Here is a 16,239-nt window from a genome sequence, read left to right as displayed (position 1 = left end):
TAAACAAAAAGAATGCATTTTTTAATGGATTTTACCAGATTGTACCATAATATAATATTTCAGATGGATGAGAGTGCTGATAAATGGGCCCATTCATAATCCACTGCTGGGAGTCCAGGCTGGTCCCACCATTCTGAGGGGCAATGTGGCAACACATATCTAGAGCCTCAAATTTGTGTATTTTTTTTGAACCAGCAATTTCACTTCTATGAATATATCATGAAAATATTCATGATATTATTGGTTATGCACAATAATAATAATAATTTTTTTTTTTTTAGACAGAGTCTCACTCTGTCCCCTGGACTGGAGTGCAGTGGCACAATCTCGGCTCACTGAAACTTCCGCCTCCCAGGTTCAAGCAATTCTCATGCCTCAGCCTCCCGAGTAGCTGGGATTACAGGCATATGCTACCACACCTGGCTAAATTTTGTATTTTTAGTAGAGATATGGTTTCGCCATGTTAGCTAGGGTGGTCTTGAACTGCTGGCCTCAAGTGACTCGCCAAAGTGCTGTGATTACAGGTGTGAGCCACCATGCCCGGCCCCACAAGAATTATTAGTGGCAAAGACATGCATCAGAGTATTGTGAGCATATTGAAAATGTGCTAAAAACTGGCTGGGCCCTGTGGCTCATGCCTATAATCTCAGCACTTTAGGAGGCTGAGGTGGGAGGATCACTTGAGCCCAGGAGGCTGAGGCTGCAGTGTGCCAGGATCGTACCACCGCACTCCAGCCTAGGTGACAGAGTGAGACCTTGTCTCGAAAAAAAGAAAAACATGCTAAAAACCTACGTATCTACCAGTAAAATAAATGAGAATACATCCATGCAAGGTAATAAATGACATTAAAATAATGCTGTGCAAGAAGGTTTAATAAGTGGAAAGATATTCACAATGCATTATTAAATTTAAAAAGCAGATTATCAAATGTTATTCTATGAACCCAGCCCTGGGCAGAAGAGGAGAGGAATTATCTGTGTGTGAGAAACATGTGTTAAATGTCGTGGGGGAATGACAGCCGGTGATGTGGAGGTAAAAGATTTACTGAAATAGTTGCAGGTAAAGGAAGGCAGAAGATTTATTAGAAAATATGTTGCCAGAGGGACAACAGGCAGGCAGCAGAGAGAAACTGACTGCAAGGAGACAAAGGCTTGCTGGCGATTTTACAGGGTAGTGTTTATGTCATCTGTTGAAGAGGGCTTTGTGTAGTATTAATAACACCAAGGTTTCAGTGAGCTAACTTGCAGGTGTCTGGCGAGAGTTACTTACTCGGGAGGGCTGTGTGTCCTGGACCATAAAGAAAGGCAGACTTGTTGCTTATCTGCTTTCTCTTTTTACTTTCCCTTGCTCCCACCCGCCTGACTCCCACTAGCCTGACTCCTTTTTCCCTAATTAGGCATCCACAGTAAACAAAATATTCAGAAAGAGCATATGCCAGTCGGGCGCGGTGGCTCACGCCTGTAATTCCAACACTTTGGGAGGCTGAGGCAGGCGGATTACGAGGTCAGGAGATCAAGACCATCCTCGCCAACATGGTGAAACCCTGTCTCTACTAAAATACAAAAATTAGCCGGGCATGGTGGCGTTCACCTGTAGTCCCAGCTACTCAGGAGGCTGAGGCTGAGGTGGGGGAAATTGCCTGAACACAGGAGGCGGAGCTTGCAGTGAGCCGAGATAGTGCCACCGCACTCCAGCCTGGGCAACAGTGCAAGACTCCATCTCAAAAAAAAAAAAAAAAAAAAAGTAAAGAAAGAGCACATGCCAAAATGGTAACTCTGATTGTGGCAGGGATTGGTGCGGGGCAGATTACAAGTGATCTTTATCGTCTTGTTTATGCATGTGCAGTACTTCCATCTGTGTATTACACTGACCACCAGGCAAAACAACAATGCAATCTCCGTTTTGAAAAAAAAAAGCGTGTGTATGTATATATGGAGAAGATATAATGACAAGAAACAAATTACTGTTTTTAAAAAGTGATGAAGTGTTATTAGAGCAACTAGAGTAGGAACCCATTTTTAAGAGAGTAAAGGAATCCAGAAGCTAATAAAGTAGAGGTTGCGGGTTGCATCTTTGGAGGTAGGCCCATATGAATACTTTATTTTCCTCTTCTCTTTGCTTTTCTGTGTTTCTTAGATTTTTCCTTAAAAAGGCACATGATTTGGATAATAAGAAACTTATGTATTTTAGGCTGTACCTATTTAAAACCTACTTGCACAGAACTTCACACTTAACACATTGGCTGTGAATATCACAGGCTGGCCGTCTCTAGCTGCTTCCAGGGTTTCACTTCTCAGTGGCCAGAGCCACTCGAAAGTCCCCTTAACTTCAGAAGTGAGATTGTCAACAGCATCTCCTAGAGTTGGAAAACCTCCTCTGAAGGGGAAACAAATCATCATCATCAAATAACAAAAATTTTCAAAAATTAAAATTTTCCAAAATACAAATGAGATTATCTACTTTATATATCTACGTTAAAAACTTCTCTGTGGGTCCAGACACACACACACACACACACACACACACACACACACACACAATTCTAGTTATTTTTAGAAAAGTTTTGCCCACAGTTGATCTCACTAAAAGTTTAAAGTGACCAGATGATCCATATCTTTACATGTTGTTTATTGACATTCACCCCCACTGGCCGGCCACCATCTTCATTTATTAAGCATTTGTTATGCGTTTGGTACTGTTCCATTTACCTGCATTATGTCAATTAACTGCTTACGCACATACATACTCTTGCCATTTTATAAGCAGGTTACTAAGCCTAAACTCAGTCAAGTCACCAGGCAGGAAAGCAACACTATAAGGATAGGACTTTACTCAAATAGTGTGTACCACCCACTGACACCTGGTGAGATGTCCTTGCCCCATCCCGCATCACATGGGAACAAGAGCCAAGGCAGTTCAACTTCAGGTCCTGCACAAGTTTTCCTCTCATCTATAAAGCCCCAGAGTTCATGATCACTGCATATAAGCTATGAGTTCTTCCTCTACTTTTGTGGTGGATGAAACAGCAACAAACTGCAATTAAAATTCAAAAATCTTTGCAACTAACAAAATATGATTAGTCTAGAGCTGTAGATCTCTATGTTGCAAAAAGAATTTAAAGTCTAGCTAATTCAGCCTCCAAAATAAAACGTGAACACCCTTTACAGCAATGCTGCCCCATATTTGTCTACCCCACATTTTTTTTTTTTTTTTCGAGATAGGATCTTGCTCTGTGACCCAGGCTGGAGTGCAGTGGTGCCCTCTCGGCTCACTGCAACCTCTGCCTCCTGGGCTCCAGTGATCTTCCCACTTAGCCTTCTGAGTAGCTGGGACCACAGGCACATGCCACCATGCCTGGCTAATTTTTTGAATTTTTGTAGAGATGGGGTTTCACCATGTTGGCCAGGCTGGTCTCAATCTGGGCTCAAGCAATCCACCCACCTCAGTCTACCCATGTGTTGGGATTACAGGCATTAGCCACCACACCAGGCCCCCAACCCACATTTAACTACCTCTCGTGACATAAAACCCGAACTCTCAGGGCAAGCCAATTCATGTTTAACTCTACCAGAAAGTTGTTTTTTATTTTACTCAAAAGAAGTCCTTGCAAGCTTCCAAGAGTCACTCAAAAACAAGTCTACTCAGTGGCTTACACTTGACCACAGTCTTAGCTGATGAACCAAGATGAACTCTTTGCTGCCACAAAATCCACAGTCAGCCAGGCACGGTGGCTCATGCCTGTAATCCTCACACTTTGGGAGGCCAAGGCGGGTGGATCACCTGAGGTCAGGAGTTGGAGACCGGCCTGACCAACATGGTGAAACCCTGTCTCTACTAAAAATACAAAAATTGCTGGGTGTGGTGGCGGGTGCCTATAATCCCAGCTACTCAGGAGACTGAAGCAGGAGGATCGCTTGAACCCAAGAGGCAGAGGTTGCAGTGAGCCGAGATCGTGCCACTGCACTCCAGCCTGGGTGACAGAGTAAGACCCCATCTCAAAAAACAAACAAACAAACAAACAAAAAAAAAAACAAGAAATTCACAGTCATGTCTACATGTGTGAACCACAGCCAATTCCAGTGCCCACTGTAATTCCACCCCTTTTGATCCTGCTAAGGAAGCCTCCCACAATGCACTTGGGCGAGAGCGACACTGTCTTCTACAGGAATAACCTTGAACCTGTTCTACTTTTTAAAAATGAAGTGAACATTTTCAGTAGCCACGCTTCACACCCAGCAGCAGCACAGTAAGGTATCTATGCAGGCAGGATTAAGATGGTCGTTAGGGTTCTTTCCAAGTGACAGGGCTCAGGTGATTCACCCAAGTCCGTGGCCACCCTTCCTGGGTCACCTCCTCTCCCATAGGTCTTTTGTTCTCCTGGCCCCAAACCTCCACTTCTTTCCACATTGTCAGAATCGATTGGTGGTTCCTGTTTCCTTCTCACTTACCGACCTGTACATGTCACAGATTCTCACATATTCCATTTGCAAGAAAGCCACTGTTTTAGAGTGGCTCTCTGTTTTGTTTTGATTGTTGAGAGGAGCTCGTGGGCATTATTGCTGCATCACCCACCACACAACTGGGGAGGTGTCACTGGCTAAACAAAAGGCAGGGGTGACGGCTCCTCACCCCTGTGGCCCAGATGGACTCCTCTGACAACCGGGGCAGAGCTAGGAAGACAATACAAACTCTCATGTTGCCTGCACAGAGCTCCCCACAAGACCACACTTCCTCCCGGGCTTTGAAGGGTACATCAATATAAGACAAATGACACGTTCTAAAAAACCGCCTGCAAACACGGGCAACCTGAGCCTGCTTGGTCTGCAAATGTTTCAAGGCTCAGGGAGGCTGTCATGGATGTTTCCCCTGAGAGCTCCAGTGGCGGAGGTCTACACATTCAGGTAGGAGCTCCTGTTCATGTCCGAATGGCACCCCTGTCTCCTCCTGGTGCTCTCTGGGGCAGCTGACACCATGCTGAGCATGCAGTCTGTTACAGTCAGGTAGGGCAATAAAGAGTAGAGTGGCGGGCAGGAGGTGAGGCGCGGGCAGTGGCCCTTCCTGAGGGGCTCCCATGCCCCCCTTAGAGCCTGCTGTTCAGACTTGGAGGTGGCAGCCAAGAACGGGTCCCAGCACTTATCTTTGCTCATGTTGCCGCTGCATACGCTTTCTGTCGGCTTCTTCTGAGAGGTGTCTAGTGCAGTTATCACCCATAGGAGCCTGAGCCAGCTGCAGTTCCAGGACATTCACCTGGCTCAGTCTTTTCTCACCTGAGGGGTGCCTGGGTGCTGCCTGCCAGGGCAGCCGTTGTCTGATTCCAGCGTGATCACAGCAACCGCAAGCCAGCCACAAGCCTCTGTCTTTGTGTGCCTGGGGTTCACTGCAACCGTTGGGGATTCAAATGGGGTCAGATTGAAATGGGCAAAGAATCTTCCGAAGCCTGGACTGTTTCCCAAGGAAGTCAAAGGGAATGGCCAAGGAGGGGTTGGGGGACCGTGGAGGAGGGTGATCCGCACCCTCCAGTCCCACAGCCCCCATAGCCCCCTAGTAGCGGGGAGTCAGACAGAGCTGCCGCCGTCCCCGGGACCACCTGCACACCTGCCCCTTTTATGTGGGGACGTTATGTAGGGCGGCCCCTCTCCAACCCCAGCAGCACACCCCCTACACCAACACCCAAGCTGCGTGGGACGGAACCAACAAGTTCACTTACCAAGGCAGATGCGCCCATCACCCCTGCTCTTTTCCCAGCCTCCTCATATGCCAGAGCCACCTTAGGAGCTGTGGAGGAAACTCCAGGGCCCATATAAATTGCTTAGAGCTTTGGAACCCACGCAAGAGATCCATCCTCAGGAGATAGTAATCTGTGCCATCATCATTATTTATTGGCATTAGTTATGTGTTCTAGAACTAACAACAGAACAACCTAAGTGGTTGACTATAAAGAGGAGTTTCAATAAGCTGTGGTCATTTACTTGGTACACAAGTATTCAAACCTTAAAAATGGTGGTTCCAAAGATTCTGTTAGCGATTCAGGGAAGGTTTATGTAATGAAATAAAGGAAAAGCAGGACGTAGCACTGTGTTTATAGTAAGCAAGGTCGAGACAAGGCCTTGGGACAGAAGCACAAGAAAGCATCCCTGAGTGTGCTCTGGAGGGACTAGAACCTTCTTTACACCTCTGATGGTTAGCTCTCCTCCCCTCCCCTCCACCACAAGGCCTCCCTCTCTCTTCCCTGACCCAGGGCAGTGATGAAAAGCCCCCTCCCCCCAGGACCCCGGGAAGGGAATGGGTTGTGGGTTTGTGCAGGGGGAAGCTTTTTCTCTTTTCATCTGCTCATTCATTCAATCACAGATTTACTCTTCATTCCCTTAGTTGCTCTTTGGCCTGGAGCACGTGGCTTCTTGTACTTTGGCCTCCTAAAAATTAGAGGTAACAATTGCTTTCCCGTTGTATGTCCAGCACAACAGACACTGCACACACAGCCACCTGGCCCTGCACAAAGACACAGAACAAAGTGGGGGTTTCGGGCTGATTTGGCCACTTCCAGCTGTGTGCAAGGCAGCATTGATCTGAGCCTCAGCCTTGCTATCTGAGAAATGGAGCACCTCACAGTACCTGGCCCAGAAGGTCACACAGGTAAAAGTGTGGCAGAGGTTGTGCCCTGCACGAAGCATTGGCACTTGTTCCTCAGTGTTGACTGCAATCAGCCACAGCCCAGGGCCTCCTTCCCTGCTCTCAGGCCGGGCAGGGAGAAGAGGGTCCCTGCTCCAGCTCCCCGCTGCATCTAGAATGCACTCCAGCTCTCCCCAGTGCTGAGGCCTGCCATCTCCCTGCATGTCCCCTAGCATACACACACACACACACACACACACACTGTACAAAGCCCCTTTCCTCCTCTAGCTCTGTCCCCCTCCTCTCTCTGCCTGGACCCCCTAGGGCTCCTCCTCCGTCTTCTCCAGGACCACTTCCCATCATCCTACAAACATGCAGCCTGTCCAGGAGGCCCCGGGGCGGTCTCTGTCACTGCACTTCCAGCACTTCTCACTCTCCGTCATTCTTTCTTCTCTGTGTTTTTCTTTGTTATCTCTGTCCACTACACCGTCCCCTTGAGAGATCACATGTGCTTCTTGAGCGTTGCTTAAACCTGCCTCGAACAGTGCCCGGCACACATATGTGGGTGCACAGTCAATATCAAATCAATGAGGAAATGAACATTATGCTTACAGTGAAAACAAATCAGGGCCTTGGTCCTTATCCTCAGAGAGCTTTTTAAAATGATTGTGCAGGCCGAGCCTGGTGGCTCACTCTGTAATCTCAGCATTTTGAAAGGCTGAAGTAGGAGGATTCCTTGAGCCTAGGAGTTTGAGACCACCCTGGGCAACATAGTGAGACCTCATCTCTACAAAAAATTAAAAAATTAGCCGGGCACCGTGGTGGGTACCTGTAGTCCCAAATATTCAAGAGTCGGAGATGTGAGGATCACTTGAGCCCAGGAGGTCAAGGCTACAGTGAGCCATGATCGTGCCACAGCAAACACCAACCAGCCTGGATGACAGAGTGAGACTGTCTCAAAAAAATTAATTAAATTTTTTTTAAGTTTTAAAAAATGATTGTGCAAAAAGGTAAATACAGTATGATTCTACTTGTAGGAGGTACCAAGAGTAGTGTCTCTGAATTTGTCAGAGAAACTGAAAATAGCATAGCGGTTACCTGGAACTGGGGGAGGGGGAATGGGGAGTTGGTGCTTAATTGATACAGAGTTTTAGTTTAAGAAAATGAAAAAGTTCTGTGGATGCATGGTGGTAATGATTGCACAAAAATATAAATGTACTTAATGCCACTGGAGTGTATACTTAGAAATGACTAAAATGGTAAATTTATTTTATGCATATGTTTTGCCACAATTTTAAAAATAGCTTTTAAAAATGGTTGTAGAGAAAGATATAAACACATGAAACAACTGCAGAATTATGAGACAACATATGAATAAGTGGCACCAACAACATGAGACAAGAAGTGGCACATACTGCTTGATTCTGGCCCCCAAAAAGTCCAGTGCTGAAGGCCATCTCTGGAGTGGAGTGTGGCTTTGCACTGAGCATTGCTCTCTGGGAAGGGAAGTGAGTTATTTTTAAGCTTTCCATTTGTAAAGGTGATATAACTGCAGTGATACACATGGCAAAAATTAGCCACTAGAAACAACAGCAAGGGAAACGCATCTTGGTGTATTTTCTTCTAATGTTTTAAAAACATTTTTTACATTTTGCATAGTTATAATCATGCTGAATGTGTGTTTATATCAAGCATTCTGTCTGTGTTTTCCTTGTCAACCTTTCCATAGTTTTCGTAATTCTAAAACATCATCATGTTAATGCCTAAAATTATATTGAAGGCATTATCATTGTTTACTTAAATATTGCTTTATTTCTGAACATTTCCATTGCTTTTAATATTTAACACCTCTGTTCATACTCTATTGTGCCAAGACTAAGATTACATCCACTGGAGAAATGTTCCAGATTGGATTACTGAACATACAGGTATAAACATTTTGATAGCTTCTGATATTGCTTTCTGAGGTCATCATGACTCTCACCTGAAACAGATAACATCTTTTTTTTTTCCTGCTGGGGTATAAGTGGAAAACACATTTTCAGCACGGATATAATTTTGTGTTAGAAGACTGCAGCACTTTAAAACTCTTTTTCCCAAGAGCTAAAGGAGAGTTGATACTATAAACATGGCAGGAACTCAAAACCCTGGGTACAGTCCCTGGTTCATCTCTGCCCTGTGTCTGGGGCAAGTCAGGGCAGGACTATTGGGAGCTGCAATCCAAGCACAGAGTTGCTCGGAGTTGCAGAAGGAGAAGCCACAGGGCAGACAGACAATACAGAACCTGAAAGAAGTGCCCAAGCCTGCGCCAGCCCTTCAAAATCAGAGAAGAGCGGGCCTCGAAAAGGAAAAGAAAGAAAGAAGGCAGAACGAGCCGGAGCGAAGGAATTAACCAGGGGGAAGAGAAGGGTGGAGGAAGCAGGGGGCTCAGAACACTCCCTTTGGAGAGGACTGGGTTTGTGGGGGCTTTCCCCTGCTGCAGCGGGGCTTTGCTAAAAGTGAAACTGTGATTTTCGGAGGGTTCTGAAGGCGTTCACCTAGTAAGGAAAATGTTCCATTTGGGGGTCCACATTGGGTTAAAAACAATGCCTCTGCCTGCTCTCAGTTATGGAGGCCCCCGAGTGTCTTCAGTCAACTCTGGGTGGTTCTGAGGCTGCAGCAACACCCGAACTCGGCCTGTGCCCCAACTCGGCCCAGGGCCTGAAGGAGCCCCAGTGTGATCTTAACTCAAGTGTGCCCGCAGGACAAGGCCCCATGTTGCTTCCCCACCACAATACAACTAAGAACAAAGCTCCCATCTGCTGGGTGCCTCACAGGCGCCAGCACTGTGCTGGGAGTTGTGTGTTCTTTTTCTCGTTGCTTTCTTAACGGCAGAACGGCAGAACGAGGTGGATATTAGCAACTCCTTTAGCAGGGCTCAATGGCATCCTAGAAATCACACCGCATTTGATAAATCTGAAAGCTAGGATTCACCGCAGGTGGCCTGACTCCAACGCCTTGAGAATTTAAGGAGCAGCAGGCTTCATGAGTTTGATGAAAAACTTGGGAGAAGGCCAGTGTAACCTAATAAAAAGTCAAAGTTATTGGATTATTTGAAAAAAAAAAAAAAAAGTTGATCCTTTCAAGAGTACCTATATAAAAGGAGCACCTATATTCAAAGCCAGCTACATGGCCTGTGGTTCAGGAGAAGCGGGGAGTTGGGTCAGAAAAGATCGGACAGACAGGATGGCTCAGTAATTAGGGCTGGCACATAGCAGATCTGGGCTACCTGTGTGACTCTGTGCAAGTGAATTAACCTCTCTGAACCTTGAATATAAAACAAGAATAATGATAATATCTACCTCACACACGAGCATTAATAAAATAGTGCTTGCAGAGTGCGTGGCACATAGTACTCAGTCAATGGTAGCTGCTAGCGTTGTTATCTTAATGATCACTGTTATTACATTATATTCTAGTCATTTTTGATATTTTTGAGACTAGCCTAAATCTCACCACTCAGGCTGCAGAAAGGATGTTTCACTAACCTTGGAAATTCCAGTACAGGCAAACCTCAGAGATATCTCAGGTTCAGTTCCAGATCACCACGATAAAGCAAATATCACAATAAAGCCAGTTACATATATTTTTTGGTTTCCCAGTGTACATAAAAGTTATGTTTACCCTATAAGGTAGTCTACTAAGTGTACAAAGACATTATGTCTGAAAAAACCAATGTACATGTCTTAATCAAAAAGTAATTTATTACCAAATACATGCTAAAATCACCTGAGCTTTCAGTGAGTCATAATTTTTTTGCTGATGGAGGGCATCTTGCCTTGATGTCAATGGCCGCTGACTGATCAGAATGGTGATTGCCAAAGGCTGGCGTGGCTGTGCCAATTTCATAAAATAAGACAACAACAAATCTTGCCACACTGATTGACTCTTCCTTTCACAAAACATTTATCTGTAGTATGTGATGCTGTTTGATAGCATTTTACCTACAGTAGAACAGCATTCAAAATTGGAGTCACTCTTCTCAAATACTGACACCTCTTTATCAACTAAGTTTATGTAACATTCTCCATCTTTTGTTGTCATTTCAACAATGTTCACACCATCTTCACCAGGAGTAGATTCCATTTCTCTTGAAATGGAATCTTTGCTCATCAGAGAGAATAAACTCCTCATGTGTTCAAGTTTGATCACGGAATTGCGACAATTCAGCCACATCTTCAGACTCCACTTCTAATTCTAGTTCTCTTGCTATTTCTACCATACTTGCAGTAACTTCCTCCACTGAAGCCTTGAACTCCTCCAACTCATCCAGGAGAATTGGAATCACCTGCTTCCAAACTCCTCTTAATGTTGGTATTTTTACCTCCTCCCATGAATCACAAATGTTCTTTGTTGCATCTAGAATGGTGAATCCTTTCCAGAAGATTTCGCCCAGATCTATCAGAGGAATCATCATCTGTGGCAACTCTAGCCTTATAAAATGTATTTCTTAAATAATAAGAATTGAAAGTCAAAATTACTCCTTGGTCCATGTAAAATCAATGTTGTTTTACCAGTCATGAAAAACCATATTAATCTCCTTGTACATCTCCATCAGATCCTTTGGGTGACCAGGTACATTTTCAGTGAGCAGTAATATTTTGAAAGGAATCTTTTTTCCTGAGCAAGTCTCAACAGTGGGCTTTAAATATTCAGTAAACCATGCTCTAAACAGATGTGCTGTCATCCAGGCTTTGCTATTCCATTTATAGAGTATAAGGAGAGCAGATTTAGCATAATTCTTAAGGGCCTTAGGGTTTTTAGGATGGTAAATGAGCATTGGCTTCAACTTAAAGTCACCAGCTGCATTAGCCCCTAACAAGAGAGGGAGGCTGTCCTTTGAAGCCAGGCATTGACTTCTCTCTAGCTATGAAAGACCTAGTAGCATCTTCTTCCAATATAAGGCTGTTTTGTCTACACTGAAAATCTGTTGTTTAGCATAGCCACCTTTGTCAATAATCTCAGAAAGATCTTTTGGATAACTTGCAGTGCTGCAGCACCTATTAGTTTCTATATTAGCACCTGCTTCTTCACGTTGCATTTTGATGTTAAGATGGTATCTTCCCTTAAACCACTTGAATCAACCAACCTCTCCTAGCTTCAAACTTTTCCTCTGCAGCTTCCTCACCACTTCGGCTTTCATAAAATTTAAGAGAGTTGGGACTTTGCTCTGGATTAGGCTTTCGCTTAAGGGAATTTTGTGGCTGTTCCGATTTATCGAGATCACTAAAACTCTCTCCATATCAGCAATAAGGCTATTTCGTTTTCTTATCATTCATGTGCTCACTGGATTAGTACTTTTAATTTCCTTCGAGAACTTTTTCTCTACCTTCTCAACTTGACTAATTATTTGACACAAGAGACCTAGCTTTCAGCCTATCTCCACTTTCAACATCCCTTCCTCACTAAATTTAATCAGTTCTAGCTTTTGATTTAAAATGAGAGATGTGCAATTCTTCCTTTCCCTTGAACGCTTAGAAGCCATTGTAGGGTTATTAATTGGCCTAATTTTAATATTTTTGTGGCTCAGGGCATAGGGAGGCCTAAGGAGAAAGAGAAACAGAATGGCTGGTTGTGGAGCAGCCAGAACACATCCAACATTTATGGATGAAGTTCACTGCCTTACATGGGCATGGTTCATGGTGCCCTAAAACAATTAAAATAGTAACATCAAAAATAACTGATTACAGTCACCAGAACAGATACAATAATAATGAAAAAGTTTGAAGTACTGCAAGAATTATTAAAAGGTGACACAGAGGCACAAAGTCAACACATGCTATTGAAAAATGGCATTGATAGATTTGCTCCATGCAGGGTTGCCATAAACTTTCAATTTGCTAAAAATACAACATCTGTGCAGCGCAATAAAAAATAAAGTGCAATAAAATGAGGTATGCGTATACTTTAAACAGTGCCTGGAACACAGCAGAGACTCATCACATACAGTTATTCTGTTAATTATGAATATATACTTTTTAAATTTATTTTTTTTTAATTTATTTTGAGAGGGAGTCTGGCTCTGTCACCCAGACTGAAGTGCAGTGGTACGGTCTCAGCTCACAGCAACCTCCATCTCCCAGGTACAAGCAATTCTCCTGCCTCAGCCTCCTGAGTAGCTGGGACCACAGGTGCCTGCCACCACGCCCAGCTAATTTTTATATTTTTCGTAGAAACGGGGTTTCACCATGTTGGCCAGGCTGGTCTCGAACTCCTGAACTCAGATTATCTACCCGTCTTGGCCTCCCAAAGTGCTGGGATTACAGGCATGAGCCACTGCACCCAGCCAGTGAATATATATTTTTAATATGTAATTACCTCCTCCCATGAATTATGAATTATACCAAATATAAAGAAAACTACTGAAGGTAATATACTAGCTTCAAGTTTATTTAGCAAATTAGCAGATTTGCTAAATAAATCTGTCAGATTTAGCGAATTTAACTTTTGCCAAATTTGCTTCAGTCTTTTATTTTAGGCAATAAAATGTTTGTGTTGAGACCCCCTTCTTCACCCCCATTCCATCCTCCATACTGCATACCCTATCTTGAAATTTGTGGGTTCTGCCTTCAGGCTTTTTTTATACTTGTGATTCTCTTAATATGTAAGTATCTATAAACAATGACATAACAATGAATAATATATGGCATGTGCTTTTATTTTTTATAAATAATGTCAGACTGTATACGCACTTTTAAAATTTGCTTATTTCGTTCAATATATTTTTGAGATTTACCTGTGTTGATGCCTGTGGATCTAGTTCATTTATTGTGTCATATTTTATTAATGTATTACAATGTTATTAATTCCCCTTTATTAGATATTAGTTTGTAATTATTATTACAATTTTCCAATTTCTGTTGTTTGTGCTTCTGTGAACACTCTTGTACATCAAAGCTTCTCTGAGCAATGAACCTGGAAGTGGAAGTTCTGGGGCCAGAGCATCTTCATTTTTAATAGATATTTTTACTAGATATCCCAAATTATCTCCACGGCAGTTGTAACAATTTACATCCCCATCAGCATTGCATAACAGTTATTTGGCCATATTCTCCCTCATGCTTGATGTTATTGGTCTTGTTCATTTTGCTAATTTGAGTATAAAATGATATCGGTTGTTTTCATTTGCGTCTCACTGATTCAAGTAAGGTTTGGCATCTTTTTATTTGGATATTGGCTTGGTCACGTACTTTGCCCATTTTTAATTCTGCTGTCTTTAACTTATTACTTTGTGAGAGTCTGATATGTTATGGATAAAGATCTTCTGTTGCTTTTATGCACTGCAAATATCTTCTACTAATTTGAGACTTGTCCTTTAACTTTGTATTGGTTTTTGCCCTGCATACTTTAAACAAATGTTTGAATGGTAACATCACACTTTTATGGCTTGTGCTTTTATATTTTGACCAAGAAATTCTGTTCCTTATCATGTCTCTGTCTTAAAAACACGTTTTTAAAAAAAGTTTTGAAACTTTGCTTTTCATATTTATTCTATCTGGACTGTATGTTTGTGAATGGTTTGAGATAGAGTTCAAGTTTTACGCTTTTCCCACACGAGAAGCCAATGTCACAGCACCAGTGATCGAATCCTTTACCCACGGGAGTGCCCAGCCATCTCCAACATGTCCACATCTGTATTTTCTATGCCCCCTACTCTCTTTCATTGTTCTATTCGTGTTTAAATTGCTAGAGTTTATAAATCATGATATGTGGAATAATGGGTCCCCCTCTTACCCTTCAGCAAAATTGTTCAGCTGTTTTTGGCCCTTTATACTTCCATATGAATTTGATAACCAGCTTGTGAGGAAAATCTAGTTGGCATTTTGAATGCACTGGATCTGTAGATTAACTGGGGAAAACTGACATCTTCCTGAAGTTGAGTCTTCATGTCCATTATAACGTACCCCAGAGGAGAAGTTTCCATCAGAATAAATTCTCTAACATTTGTGACCGTCTTGTCTTCCAACCTGTGATGACAATAGCCACCCTACCTTACCACTCTCCTAAGAGAAATGTTTAAAGCATGGGGATGTCTCTGAAGTCTCCTGCAGCTATCGACCCATACATCCTTGATTCCAAATGGCAGAAAACTAATTTGCAGGTCAGACATTATTGAAATTCACCTTGATTAACCATGGCAATAAAATTGACAGTGATGCCCAAGAGGGAAGGATAAAACCCTCCCCCACTTTCCCAAATGAGATTAACTTTGGGGAATAACTGAGCAGGTAATTCTCCGTGTGTGGTTTCCTCTTTCTGAGAAGAAATCAGAAGAAACAGAAACAGAGTTTTCTGGCTTTGAGATCCTGAATCAAATGTGGTTGGCTCCTGTGGTAACCCTAGGCCTATCAAGTGCTATATGCCTGGCTCTTTCTGTGTTGAATTTGACACAACATCTGACTCGACTGAGTCACAGAAAAAAATCAGTCATTACTTAATAAGCAACCAACACCTTGACTTGGTGCATGTATTGAGACTCTCTTGTTTTTCTTTTTGCAAGACCTCAAGGGGAAGGTATATCAGGAATCCTTGTCCCCCGATGCCTGCAGGATACTACAACAATACTACAACCTCACAGAAGCTGCTTAGCCCATGGATCCTGAAAATCATAGGCAAGAAGCACAGGTCCCAATGAGTGGATCTTTACCACTTTTACCAGATTCCTCCCTCCCACAGAGGGATCCTCCCACACACCCAGCAGAGACTTCTCTGCCACCACCAACCCCCCAAGTCATAGGGGGCTCAAGTTCTGCCCTGGTGAGCTGTGGCCCCCATCCTTGTGAACCCCAAAGTATCCACCTTGTGGAACCAAATGTATCCATCTTGAATAAATTTGCCCAAAATCCTAAGGGAACCATTGAGCTTGGCAAGTACTGGGGAACATCTTTGCTTCCTGCATCCCTAGCACCAGATCACCATGAGTGTGGACCACCCATTTCAGAAGAGCCGCCAAATGCTGAGGTTAGAGAGGGTTACTTATGTCAGGCAGATGTTCTTTCCTTGTGAGGGAAAGCATTTTTAAGCTTCTTTGATTTTTAAAAATTTATTTTTATTTATTTATTTATATATTTTTGAGACGGAGTCTCACTCTGTCACCCAGGCTGGAGTGCAGGGACTCGATCTCGGCTCACTACAACCTCTGCCTCCTGGGTTCAAGCGATTCTCCTGCCTCTGCCTGCTGGGACTATAGGCATGTGCCACCACACATGGCTAATTTTTGTATTTTTAGTAGAGACGGGATTTCACCATGTTTGGCCAGGTTGGTCTCGAACTCTTGACCTCAGGTGATTCAACCACCTCGGCCTCCCAAAGTGCTAGAATTACAGGTGTGAGCCACCCATGCCCGGCCTACTTTTAATTTATTTTTTATTTTTGAGACAAGATCTCACTCTGTCACCCAGGCTGGAGTGCAGTGGTGCAATCACGGCTCACTCTAGCCTTGACCTCCCAGGCTCAGGCGATTCTTCCACCTCAGCCTCCTGGGTAGCTGAGACTACAGGTGCACACCACCACACCTGGCAAATTGTTGTATTTATTGTAGAGACGGGGTCTCCCTATGTTGCCCACGCTGGTCTTGAGCTCCTGGGCTC

The 16,239-nt window shown here is 43.5% G+C and overlaps 1 protein-coding gene across 2 annotated transcripts in view; it reads left to right on the top strand.

The window, feature by feature from the left end:
* The window catches only part of CD8B (CD8 subunit beta), a 47,455-nt gene extending 31,957 nt beyond the window's left edge, over positions 1–15,498 (top strand). For both annotated transcript variants that reach the window (XM_055242696.1, XM_055242698.2), the window contains one exon: positions 15,150–15,498. In XM_055242696.1, coding sequence (XP_055098671.1) covers positions 15,150–15,252 — 103 coding nt within the window. In that variant the 3' untranslated portion in view covers positions 15,253–15,498. The remainder of the gene's footprint in view (positions 1–15,149) is intronic.
* The last annotated feature ends 741 nt before the right edge of the window (positions 15,499–16,239 follow it).

Source organism: Symphalangus syndactylus, chromosome 14 (assembly GCF_028878055.3).
Source record: "Symphalangus syndactylus isolate Jambi chromosome 14, NHGRI_mSymSyn1-v2.1_pri, whole genome shotgun sequence".
NCBI lineage: Eukaryota > Metazoa > Chordata > Mammalia > Primates > Hylobatidae > Symphalangus > Symphalangus syndactylus.
Note: the sequence above shows the minus strand (reverse complement) of the source record. Positions and strands in the feature narration are given on the sequence as shown.